The sequence below is a fragment of the Bactrocera latifrons genome, unplaced genomic scaffold (genome assembly GCF_001853355.1).
Source record: "Bactrocera latifrons isolate USDA-ARS-PBARC rearing strain unplaced genomic scaffold, ASM185335v1 scaffold_393, whole genome shotgun sequence".
NCBI lineage: Eukaryota > Metazoa > Arthropoda > Insecta > Diptera > Tephritidae > Bactrocera > Bactrocera latifrons.
In genome coordinates, this window is record NW_017537038.1 from 162669 (window position 1) to 176111 (window position 13443).

At 31.1% G+C, this 13443-nt stretch overlaps 1 protein-coding gene across 1 annotated transcript in view; it reads right to left on the bottom strand.

Annotated features, from left to right (window-relative positions):
• The window catches only part of LOC108972330 (sodium/potassium/calcium exchanger Nckx30C-like), a 36095-nt gene that overhangs the window by 5176 nt on the left and 17476 nt on the right, over window positions 1-13443 (bottom strand). Inside the window, exon 3 of the mRNA XM_018938868.1 lies at window positions 12719-12802. Within this exon, the coding sequence (XP_018794413.1) occupies window positions 12719-12802 (84 nt within the window). The remainder of the gene's footprint in view (window positions 1-12718; window positions 12803-13443) is intronic.

The following is a 13443-nucleotide window of genomic DNA, read 5'->3' on the forward strand; positions in this document are numbered from 1 at the left end:
AATTATTTCTATGAATATATTTGGGTTGTTGCTGCTTCTTTAGTGCAGTAGAATCGAAACATTTTTTACATAAAAATATACATATGTATATAAATAATTGCAAAAAAAAAAAATTAGTTGTTTTACCCTAATATCTTATTTTCATTTAATTATTATTATTTTTTGTTTACCAAATTTACATTTCATTGAACAACTACAAGTGTCTTCGATCTCCTAACCTCAGTACTACACAAACTGAAACCAATTCTTATCAATTTTCAATCACTAAATGTCCAATAAGACAATCTACTACCAAAATATTACATTAATCTCGCCCAAAACTTTGGCAATTCCCACAAAAACTAAAAAAAGTTTACTTYCGAATTTCGGCAATTCTCAAACTCTTACTATTCGCCCAAAATAAATAAARGAAATCAGCGTAGCAGAAGGTAAACTGCATCCCGCTGAAGATTAAAACAGCTAAAATATAGTCAACTGATTGCCCACTAATGAAGGACATCAGCTTACGCGCATTCGCTGCTGGCTGCAACGTCTGCTGCTGCCACATTATTATCCTTCACACTCGAATGCCGCACAAATGCTGASGAAATCATACGAATTTTCACAATTGAGTGCATTCAGCATGAGCGCTTAAAATGCTTGCTCTTTTATTCTTGCATTTTTAGTTCAACACTGTAATTCACAGGCCACAAAGTATTTGCTATCGTTGTGGTGAATCTACTTTTACTATGTTGCTGTTGTTGTCGCTATGTAAAAGTTTTAATATWATTTGCATTAGTTTCCACTATCTATTCGTAGACTTTTGTGAGATAATGCAGCTGACAAAAATTCGTACATAAATTTTGAAGATATTTGCTTTAATACGAGCCGTACACGGCGTATACGTAACTTYTACGTGGCTTGGTAAAGTATAAGGCTGGGCGTATACGTAACTTTCATACATGTCGATATGTAATACGTATTACGATTTTGTTGTTGGAAGTTATTTGCTTTAATACGACCYGTACACGGCGTATACGTAACTTCGTGGCTTTGTAAAGTATGACACAGAGCGTATACGTAACTTTTTTTTTACATGCCGATAGGTAAAACTTATTTGGAATTTGTTGTTGTTTATAGATTGTTTTTTTTTTGACTTACCTAAATAGTGAGGTGTATAAATGCCTCTGAGAGCATAAAAGTCTTTATGAAAATATAAGAGTAAAGTTTTCCAGATCATYGCATACTGATCTAAGCGAGCTAGTGCAAGTATGGTTGAAAATTTTTAAGTTTTTATGTACATACACGACTCGGATTTAAGTTTATTTACTATTTTTAGTACGCACAAATTTCAAATGTACTATATATTCCTTTTATAAAAATGTTAAGTGAATTTTTTTCCTGAAAGTCAGTCAAGAAAATTGCTTGCGTTGTTATAAATACACACATTTTTCTTATCAATAATTAATTTTTCACTGCTATGTTTAAATGGAAATAAACGTCATATGTTGTTTGATAATGTCATACTCATTGTAAATAAATAAATTATCCAATTACAATAAATTATTCATAAGCAACTTAAGCAGCGCACGAACATAMATTTTCCATCGTTTTTTGTTGAATCAATTTTCATTTTTCACTATTACATTTTCAATTTGCCACGCTGTCATACTTAACAAGCAGACATACGCACTTACCAACGAAGCATAACTACACTGAATTTATTTCTAATATTTACTTGACATTTCTTGTTGCCCAACTTAAATTCCATTTTAATAATTTAAGCTACTTAAGTGTCTTTTGGCGCAAATCTGCCACTCGATTTAGCCAAAGGCAACGTCAGCAGCCAACGGACGCGAAGGTCATTAGTACAGAAGATAGATATGTATGTATTGTATTTGTGCGCATGTCTGTCTGTGCATTCGTAATGCGTCAATACACACATTTGCATGCGTTTATGGGAAGGCGCAGTCTAGGAGTGCCAACGCATGTGTTGAGCAAACAAGYTTGCGCCTGGCATTGGCATTTATGCATGTACGAATACGAAAAGTCCCATGTTGAGTCACAGCAGCAGCAGCAACAGCAGCTAACGTGCGCATAAGTGTTGCTGTAAATGCTTCAACGCCAACCGCGTCTAACATTCGGAATTCGAATTTCATTTCACTTRTGATGACATTCAAAAATACGACTTTTTTCTCCTGTCTAATTCCCTGGTGACAAGTGTCGCCCTCGCTGTTGCTRCCGCTGGCATGCCATTGCATATGAATATATTAACAGCCGTCATTGTCAATCATATGCGCAAGTATGTATGGGAATGCGTGCATTTGTGCTCGCTATAGTATTTTCGACAATATGCATTTCTGCTCAGATGTGAAGGTGCATTTCATTGTCATTGTTTTATGGGCACAAAGGTTTACCTCTCGCACTGGTTTCATGCAATTTTTAAATTTTTGCGCGTGAATTGGCTTAACTTGATTGGAAAAGTGATTTCGAAGATAGAATTCCAACACAAGATTTTGCAAAAATTAGGTTCCAATTCCATTTCGTTTCATATACATATCATTAAACATCATTAAAGTTAAATTTTTAGTTAATTTTTTAAATTTTTGAACAGTTGTTTATATATATAAAAACGTTTCATTTTCAATTTGTTCCACATAACAATATTATGCGAAATATGAAAATTTTAAGCTTAAATTTTATGTAAAATTTTTGAACAGCTGTTTTTTAATTTTTAAAAAATGTTTCATTTCCATTTTGTTCCGCAAAAAATATTATTAAACTTTTGTTTTAATGGTTTTAGACATTTGTCTAAACATATGTCGTAAAATACGGTTTTTCGAAAACTAAGTTCCAATTCCATTTTGTTYCCTATAATATTGTTAAGAAAATTGTAATGTTAAAGTTTAAGTTGAATTTTATTTTCAAACAGTTTTTTAGATGACAATGTTCTCAAAATTGTTTTATTTCTAAATTAATRGTCCATTTCCATTTTGTTCTTTACATTAAAATTATTAGATTCATATTTTAAATGGACTCAATTATATTAACTGCTGAAGATAAATTTTGGGTTTTGCCGAAAGTTTAGCTCCAATTCTATTTTGTTTCATATAATAATGTTAAGTAATTTTAAMTTAACCGACTGTAAGCTCAGTAATAATATGTTTCATTTTCCTTTTGTTTCAATATATACTCTAGTGGGTGAGAGATTTTTCAAAGCTTATTGAAATTTTTTGATACAAAAACATTTTCGATATTTGGAAAAAGTGTTTCACTTTCACTTAGTTCCATGCGCTAAAAAATAAAATTTTATAGTAAACTCAAAATGATGTAATTTTTATTTTAAGACYAACTAATAGTGTTCCATTTCCAAAACGTTCCTGCTCTTAAATCAATGTAATCCCACGAAAATGATTTATAAACAGTTTATATCTGGCTTAAGCATAGTGTTTCATTTCCAAAACGTTTCGTTAATTCACAAATTATTCATGAACAATTTACAATAATATTATATAGTTATTTTCACCTAAATTGACAGTTTTGTGTGGATTTTGGATTGATGGAGACATCGGTGCGCACTTCTTTTGAAATGAAGTTGGTGATACCGTTACAGTTAATGGAAAGCGGTATGGATCGATGAAAAACAAATTTTTATGGCCGCAATTGGAAGAAATWGATCTTGACAACATCGTTTTCCAACCAGACGGGTCTACGTGCCGCACAGCACGTGCAACAACCGAATTATTGCGGTAAAAGTTTGGAGATTCGATTGCTTCAATAAAATGTCACATTGAATGGCCTTCAATGATGAATCATGATTTAATATAATATCATTAGACTAACTCTTGTGAGGTTACTTGAACTCATTGATCATAGCAATAAACCAGACTCTCTACAAGCTTTAGAAGTCCGTATTGAACGTGCTGTTGCTGACATACTATAGGACTGAATTTAGTTAAAAAAGTGCTCGAAAAGTGTGTTCACCAAATTCATCCCTGCAAAAGAAGTCGTGAATGCTATTTGAGTAATGTTATGGCTGTATCTTATTTATAGCTTATATTGGTATTTTGTATGCTTAAATTTCAATTACTAACATTGCTTATCTGCAGCCTACTATCAAGGGTATTAATAAATTGCTTTTACCACCACTTTCAATTAATTGCCTTAAATCAATTATCAATTACAAAGATTCTCTTATAATCTGTTTCCGTTTCCTACAATTAACACACCGTTGCGCTGCTATTGTATCAATGCTTTTCCCTATATTTAAGCTGCCATTTATTGAAATTGATACATATATACGTACAGATATATACAACCGTCAACCCGTTCAACTGCGTCCCTTTAAATGCCTTGAGGGTGCGATAAAGTGCTATAAATTTTACAAGTTCCCCTCACAGCTAACCGKATATGCATAAGCACATCTATATGTGATATATGTGTATGATATTTGTATACATAAATGTGTAAATGTTTTGCTGCAGCTGTCGTTAGCGCTGTCTGCCTTCAATAATTTTTAACTTAATTTTCCCCCAATGAATTGAAATTCATTGGCTTTCACAGATTTTCTCAGAAATAGCGCAAGCATATCAATGAACTAAAGTGTTTACATATGAAAATATGTACACTAAATGTGTGGAGTAACATTTTAAATGCTTGTATGTATATGAAAGGTGATAAGTTTTTGTTTATTGTTTGCTTTTTATAACCTGAAGAGGGTGGAAACTGCTGAGACCCTACAACTTTAACCAGAATATGTCAGAATTTGTCACTCAGTTTTTCAGAAATCAGACTGAAGCTGCTCATTTGGAACAGCCGGTATCGAACCATTATGGCATATAAWTGTCATACAAACTGACTGATTAAAATTAAGTTTTTGTATGGATAAATTTGCTATTTCATATTATATACTCATGAAATTTGGTACAGTTTATTATCTAAGACAGCGCTATAATTTCTGAATATATTGTTCAGATCGATTACGTATAGCATATAGCTGTTATACAAACTTTTATATAAAATCTTGTTCTTGTTTGCAAAATTGTTTTCTTTGAAATAATATCTTCACGAAATTTCTTCTATATTAATGTTCGAGTTAATACTACAATTTCTGATAGAATTGTTAAGATCGGATCGGACATAAAAATAGATCGGTGAAAGACAAGTCTTCGTATGGAGACCTTTTATTTTTGACATGATATCGTCACGAAATTTGTATATTTGAAATTTGTTATATATTAATATGTTATTCCAGGCAATGCTACAAATTCTGAAAAAATTGTAAGGATTAGTCATACAAACTGATCGATSAGAATCAAGTTCTTCCATGGAAACCTAATTTATTTGAGAATAAATCTGCACGAATTTTGACAAGGATTATTATTTAAGGCGCCGGAACAGTTTTGTATGAAATCATTTAGAGCGGATCACTACTTATCGATGAGCGATCAAAATCGCGGTACAGATTTTTTAMTACCCTTTCTACTTAAAGCATCTGTGAGTGGTGTTATAGATTTGGTACCACCGAAAGCAACTTATTTTTATTGTTTTTACAGAAAAATTTATCGTTTTTTTCATTTTAGTAAGCCTGAAGGCCCTCAGGCTCTCGCCATTCGATATGTCAAACATTTATCAAGTGACTGCTGGGGCAAAAGGTTTCTTCATATGTATGTGAAAATTGATTGCTTTAGTTTTGAGTGTGAACAGTTAAAAGTAGAGGCAAGTGTATGTGCATTTGCGCCAACATAGTTTTTGAATATRGCAGAGGTCAATTGTTTGGCTGACTTGAGCTCGTTTGCAGTAATAAAACGCATGTAAATATGTACCTCAGCCTGTTTGTATGGCCTACTTTCAAAATTTCCACTCATAAATCTTATGAAATGAAAATCAAACTGATTGAATTGTATATCCCACAGACGTTGAACCTTTCTACGCAAACATTTCTTGATGAACGTCGGTATATAAATACCTAAAATCACACCGCCGCCGCAAACACACATACACACACATATATATAGATATAGATATACATACATGTGAGTATTATGCCGGTAAGGAAGTGAAATTGCAAGTAGCAGTGTAAAGCTGCCAAATCTTTGTTAGATGTGCTATTTTCCTAAACAAACTCAAGCGTACATGCATACACTACTACWAACACTGCAACTTTTGTGTACACAGTGGGGCAGGCAAAAGGTAAATTGATGACWACGCTGATTGATTTTCGCTACTAATGGTAGCTCAACGGTGGGTGGATGGCTGCTAACATACATCAACACACACACACACACCACACACAAATATATATGTGTGTTTATTTCGTGCGCTGGACCAGTAACTTTATTGGTTGCCCGCTGCTGATTACTCTGCTTGAGTAGTTGGCAACGCTGCTGAATCATTGCTTCGACACTGTGGCGCCGTTTGTGTGCATAGTGACTGCTATTCTTCACTTTACTTGTTCAAGCCAAGTTATTTGGCGAAATGGAAAATTTGTTGCTTTTATTGTTGTTGCCTGTTTCAGTATGYCGGGGTAATCATTTTGGTATCAAGGGCATTCGGTTTGTGGTGCTGAAAGTATTGATATATTGTTTATATAATATATATACGTATATGATTTAGGCGACCGCGCAGTGGTGGTATTTATTTCCTGAAAATTGCTATAACGGTATATTGGTATGTATAGATTTGAGCGCTGCTTAGAGTAATTTTTTTCTTCAAATAAAGAATGTGGCACAGTAATATAGAGTAAATGAATTCAGATTTGTCAAATATTTCAATTTCCATTATTTAACATGTACAAGGAAAACTTTTATAACTGCAAACAATAATATTGCACAATATCTTACATTCGATTGGAAATCTGAAACCTTATTAAGGTAGTAAATGATGGTGGTAAATGATTTCCTTTCTCGGCTACTGGTTAATACGATTTAAATGACATTGATTAAAATGGTATACTACTACGATGCAGTCTGTGGTGTTTCAATTCCATACTGTATCACAGTAAATATTAGCATAAATGCCAACCATAAATTACGTGAATGTAGGATGTTGCAAACAAATTAAGTAAAAATAAAATAATTTTCGTTCCAATTTCAAAACGTTCCGTCTCTGATTTGGTTTTATTTCAATCTATAGAACGGTTACCTTCTTCGTTCCACTCAATTTGTTTTAGATAATATTTATAAACATCATGTGGCGTTTCATTTCCAAATTTTGTTGCAATTTCAAATCGTTCCTTTTCTACTTGGTGTTGTTTCTAATTATCTTAATCATAATCATTGCAAATAAAATACGGAAATATAATTTTTTTTTGTTCCAATTCAAAATCGTTCTGCCTCTGATTTGGTTTTTTTTTCGATCTATAAAACTATTATCTCCTTCCATTAACTTCAATACGTTTTAAATAATAATAACAATATGTACAATAGTTAATTTTATCTATTTCTTAAAAACATTATCATGATGTGTTGTAATAAAAGTTTAAGAATTAGAATTATTTTGTTCCAATTCCATAACGTTTGGAAAATTTTTTAAATTGTTTCACCTGCCTTTCAGCCTTTCAAAGCTTAATAAAACTATCAACAGTTGAATTGTGTGAAACGCATAAAAATAATAAATAATTATRTTCCAATTCCATATTTTTTCTATTGGTTTCCTTAATTTGTTTAATTTTCATTCCTTAGCCCTCAGTAATGCTTAATAACATTACCAAGAGATGTGTTGTATGAAAAGTAGAAAAAAAAAGATTTGTTCATGCTACAGTTCCATATTGTTTCTGAAAGTTTATGTTTTTTCATTGTTAGATTTTTACTCGAATATGTAATAGTATATAAATAGTAAAAAACTTAACTTTTAAAACTCAAAATAACCATAATTCTATGCTGATCTATTTACCGTTTCAATGATATTTTAAAATTCATACCATTGAGGTTTTATTTGATAGTATGGCGAAATATAGCAGTCAATATTGGAAAATATATCAATTGTTTGAAATATTCATTTTTAGTACAGCAGTGAAGCTGATCAGATTTGCATCAAAGGATTTAAAAATTGTTTCAAGTCTTTATTGATTGAATGAAATTTAAAATATTTTATTTATTAATAAAAATTTTGTAACTGTTTGCTATAAAATTCGTTTTGTTCATAACTTCTTTCATATTAATTGCTTTGCTCTGTTYCCAAAACTTGTCTTTCACATTTTCCTATGTAAATATTGATTTTTTGTTATAAAAATCATGTTTAACTAGTTTGTTTCAGTTCCATTTCATTCCATATTTTACTGGGTAACGAGTTTTTGTTGATTTTCATAACAAGCTAAAAAAAAGTGTTCAGAAGTTGTGTCCCGATACCATTTCGTTCCGCGCTCAAATAGCTAAAATTTTCAAATAGCTTCTTCCCTATATCGCTTAGTTATGTTTTATGTCACAAAAGCCTTTTTGATGGGGATCGGAACAAAATATTTTTATAAAAATCCTAACAAAAATATTTTGTTCCGATCCCATTTCGTTCCGTATTATATTTAATTTAATTTATATTTTTACGGTTCTTCGCTAGGTGAATCGTTTCGTCTAAGAAATAGCGTATACAGTTTTGTTCCGATTCCATTTCGTTCCACGCTCTGTTTCCATATAGTTTTTTCGTATATTTCTTAGTTATTTTTTCCTCGCGAAAAACCTTTTGTTTTGATTCCATTTCGTTCCTCATTATATATTTAAACAGCATTTGCAGAAAATATTGTASACCTTTACATGTTTAAAATTGTGTGCCGAACGAATTTCATCTAATCCTCACCAAGCCGTTTGCAGTTTTAATAGCAAAGCAATAGTMAAACGGACTTTTGCTTCGATTTCTTCCATTTGCCGGATTATTTGGCGTGTTCTGTTCGGCGCGTTCAAATATGTTCAAATATATATATACATTCATACATACTAAGACACAGTTATAAACGGTAATTTTTTGTTGACTAGTTCGCATACATCCATACATATGTATGTATATACCTACAAACATACACAGATTTGTATGTACATATATTTGAGCAGAAAATTAGGTTTGCAGCTGCTTATATGTGTACATGTTTTTTCTGTCTTCTTGGAAGCTCGACAAGGCCATTGGGCCATTCCTGTGGCTTGCCTTTGCAATTACACAGACTAGCAGGCGCTAAMTGTGCTGCTGGATATATTTATGTATACATTTACTCAAACAAAGGCACAGTTATATGTTTGTTCGTAAGTATGTACATTTGTGTCAAAGTTCAATTGATTTTTTTTTACATTTTCTTTCCACTACCCTTCGCAGCAAGGATTTAAACGCGAAATTGAAGATTTATAGCTGTCAGCGCCAAMAAATACAGATGCTAGCCAAATCACGTGACCTTCAGCAATGCTGGCATATATTTATATGTAATATAGGTATTTATTTTTACTTTAGTAATATTTTTMTCTCATGCATATATAACGTATTCTAAGGGCTTATATCATTTTTTCCTTTCTTCATTCTAATCTTCATTCTAACATCTTTCGTCAGCAAAAGCAAACAAAAATAATAAAAAAAGAAAAACGATTTCATATATCTGTAATTGATGAGCGAGTCTACGCTGCCTAATGTTGAGCCTAATTTGCGCTGACATATCTAAAAGAAATTCTGGCAGCAATTGTAAATGACAGCCGTGTATAGATTAGTAGACACGCCATCAAACATAAACGTTTCGAAAAATTGCTACTCAAGCGCTGATAATACCACAAACAGACGGTCGTAAGCAAATGATATAGAGATAGAGAGATAAAGAGAGTGTGTGAGGATGAAATAGAAAAGCTGCGCAAAAAAAAAAAAAAAAAAAAAAAAAAAAAAAAAAAAAAAAAAAAAAAAAAAAAAAAAAAAAAAAAAAAAAAAAAAAAAAAACGGTATAAGTAATCACGTTATTAGCAGCACAGTAGATAGCATCCCACTAGTACGTGTTAATTTGTGAATATTTGCTGAGCAGCTCTTCCCACACAGCAAAGGCACTAAGGTGATGGCAAATGCCAAGGCAAGCAGCTTTAAATCGATTAGCATCAATTTCCTGTCACTGACAGAGTGTGAGTGAGTGTATGTGCTTTAACAGTCACCTGCAGCCTTTGGTGGTGGTAGCGAATGGGCCTTTTGTCTTAGCTTGCCTCCAGCTAGCGGTTGTCCGATATTTACATACACATATGCASAAATATATAAACGCTCACACATACATATAAGTGTGTGTGTGTGTGCCTGTTTCGCCGGATCAATTGACCAATTTACCTTCAAAACACTCGCACACACATACATTCATCGAACATATGTATAAATGCGCTTGCAAATATGAGCTTATGCCCCTTATTGTTGTTGTATATTGAGCTTCATATGCTTTTAGTCATGCTTCACACGTGAGCATATGCATTGTTTATATAAGGTGTGKGTGTGTGTGTTTGTGGCACCAAGCGGGAGTACATTAAATCGTTGCAATTAATTGTGGGCGTCGCTGGCGAGTTTGTAAAATGGCTTGTGTGGTTTTAATTAAATTTAAGCCGCTTTTGTATGAAGCTTACTTAAGTACAAACACGATAGTGATGGACTACACCGATATGAGTATGTGTGGCTGTATGCTAATAGTTTGTTGAGTGAAAATGGCAGGTTAGTTATCTGCCTATTAAAGCAGATATTAAATACATTTTTGTGGTGTAGGTGTACTTAACTGCAGTACATATTTTTGATTAAAGCGATTAGATTGTTTCGTTTTCAAATCGTTCCTAATAGCATACAAATACTTTTTACTAATAAAAATTAAGTAAAAAAATATAAAAAATATTTTGTCCCATTTCCACTTCGTTACTCGCTATATTTAATTAAAAAAGTGGTCAAACCAAAATTGTGTACACCTACAAGTAATTTTTTTTACCAAAAAATTTATTAAATTTGTTTGTTCTCATACCATTTCGTTCCACTTTACATATTATAATATTTAAATAAAAAAAAAATTTTAATGCATATGTATTATTAAAAATTTTCTTAGACGAAAAATGCTTTCATAAACAAACAAAAATTATACTTAACTGTTTCGATTCCATTTCCTTTCATTACTTTACAATTATTTTACCCAGACATTTTAAGGCACATTTTTGCTTTAATAGCATTTACTTAAAAATTGGTTCTATTCCACTTCGTTCTTTAAATTTTTGCTAAAGTTCTTCGGTTTGGTTTAGTTTAGAGAGTTAAGGAACTTTTTGTGCTGATAACAAATATTTGAGTTCACGGTGTTGCAATTTAATTCCTTTGGCATTATTTTAACTTTCATTATGCAGTTACCACAAAATTACTGACTTTTAATATATATAAATATTTACTACCTATGTATATAAACAATTATAAAAACCGTTTCGATTCCACTTCGTTCCTTCACCTTTGCTAACGTTCCTCTAAAAAATGTTTGAAGGGTATTTTAAGTTTAGTTGATGATAATAAAAAAAAAATTACTTTACGTAGGCAAATATTTGATTTTATAGTGTTTCMATTTCATTATGTTTATTTCACAATATTTGTAAGTGCTTAAATGTAGTAAGTATAATTTTCTTTTATACTATAACATCTTTTATATACAATGAAACACAAAATTATAAAAAAATGTTTCGATTCCACCTCGTTCCTTTACTTTTGTTAACGTTCTTCTCAAACATTTTTGAACTGGGTTATAAATATAGCTGAATATAGTTAAAAAATATACTTCACAAGCAATTATTCGATTTTATAGTGTTTCGATTTCAAATTGTTTATGTCACAATATTTGTAAGTGCTAAAATGTAGCAAATTGAAGATTATTTTATATTATGTATAATATGTTATAACATAAATATCTGTATACCTAAACAAAGAATTATAAAAAAACTGTTTCGACTCCACTTCGTTCTTTTAACTTAAAAACTTCTTTAATATTTCAAGGCGTATTTGTAGCGTTAATAACTTTTAAATTAAAATTGTGTTCCGATTCCAATTCGTTCTTTAACTTTTTATTAATGAATACTAGTTACCTTAGCATAAAAGTTACATATATTAACATATTTCGATTTAATCACTAAATTTGACAATGACAGAGGGAAATAAAATCATGCAACTCCTTTTTTGATATAAAAATATTACAAAATAAAACACTGTGCAATATCTTAAACATTAAGTCACATGCAGTTAACTATTTACAACTGTACAATTTAAGCATAATTTTACTTCTCTAAGACGAGATTTATAGCGAAAACTTGTACTRCTAATAAGATGCAAAATTACCCCAAGGCTAAGTGGTGTTAAAGTGATTTCTATTTGGTGTTATTGTTAGTTTAAGAATCGCTGAGTTGTACTAAAGATCTTTGGTTCTAATTTTGGCTACTTTGCAAATTGCTAATGTCAAACAAAAGTTATGTAACAACAGGCCAATTCAGAAAAACAAAATTTAAAGCTACTTTTTTCATAAATTCATGTCAATTAGAAGCTTTACTAATTTTTTATAATTATCAAAAGTGTTTTGGGTTAAGCAACTTATACAGAATGCGATTAGTAAAAGCGAATTGTAATTAATTTTCAATAAAATCGCTAATATCTATAACCATAATAAATATAATAATAATTATAATAATAATATTTTTTTGGGTTTTGTAAAATTTAAAAATTTCATTATAAGAAAATTTCGAAATTAAGTTAAGTAGAAAAATTTATGTGATACTCAATTATGGTGAAGACTAACTTTGATGCTAAATTTGCGTGTCTGAATTTTGACCCTCTGATCAATCCAGCTCTGACGACGACCACTTTGACTTTGGATGGATGGCTTTATATGTTACAACGTGTGAACGATAACGATAACGGTAAACGGTTTAACGGGTAACAGTAGTAGTTTATAAATGGAAAACAAATTGTTTCATAACGGGAACAACAGTTTCAATTTGGTACGAATCGTTACAGTTTTGGCAAGTGTGGGGTATAGATTTGGAGAAAAGAATTTTTGAAAATTTTCATTTATTAAAATCATGAATTTTTTTTGTTTGGTTTTTGAATCAATATATTTGCTTTTTAAATAAATGACTTAATAATATCTTGAATAGTATTTAAAGTAATGTTTTGTAGTAGTTGTAGTACAGTACAGAGCGCTATAGAATAATGAATTAGTTCAATATGTAAGAACGTACATATTTAAAAACTTATAAAATATTTTAATAACATGTATAAGAATATGAATATAAGAAAGKCTAAGAGCGAAGAGTAGCATAAAAGTATTTGCATAGCATACTATAAAGACAGATAGAGAAAGGCAAGTGTATCGTAGGGGTAGTGAAAATTCGGAAGTAATTTTTTTAAAGCAAATTTTAAAAATATTTCTTCAGGGCTTTGGTTGGACTGGTGGTGGGTAAACGGATCCACCATTGAGGGGAAAGTTTAATAAAATAAATTTAAAAAAAACAATTAAAAAAG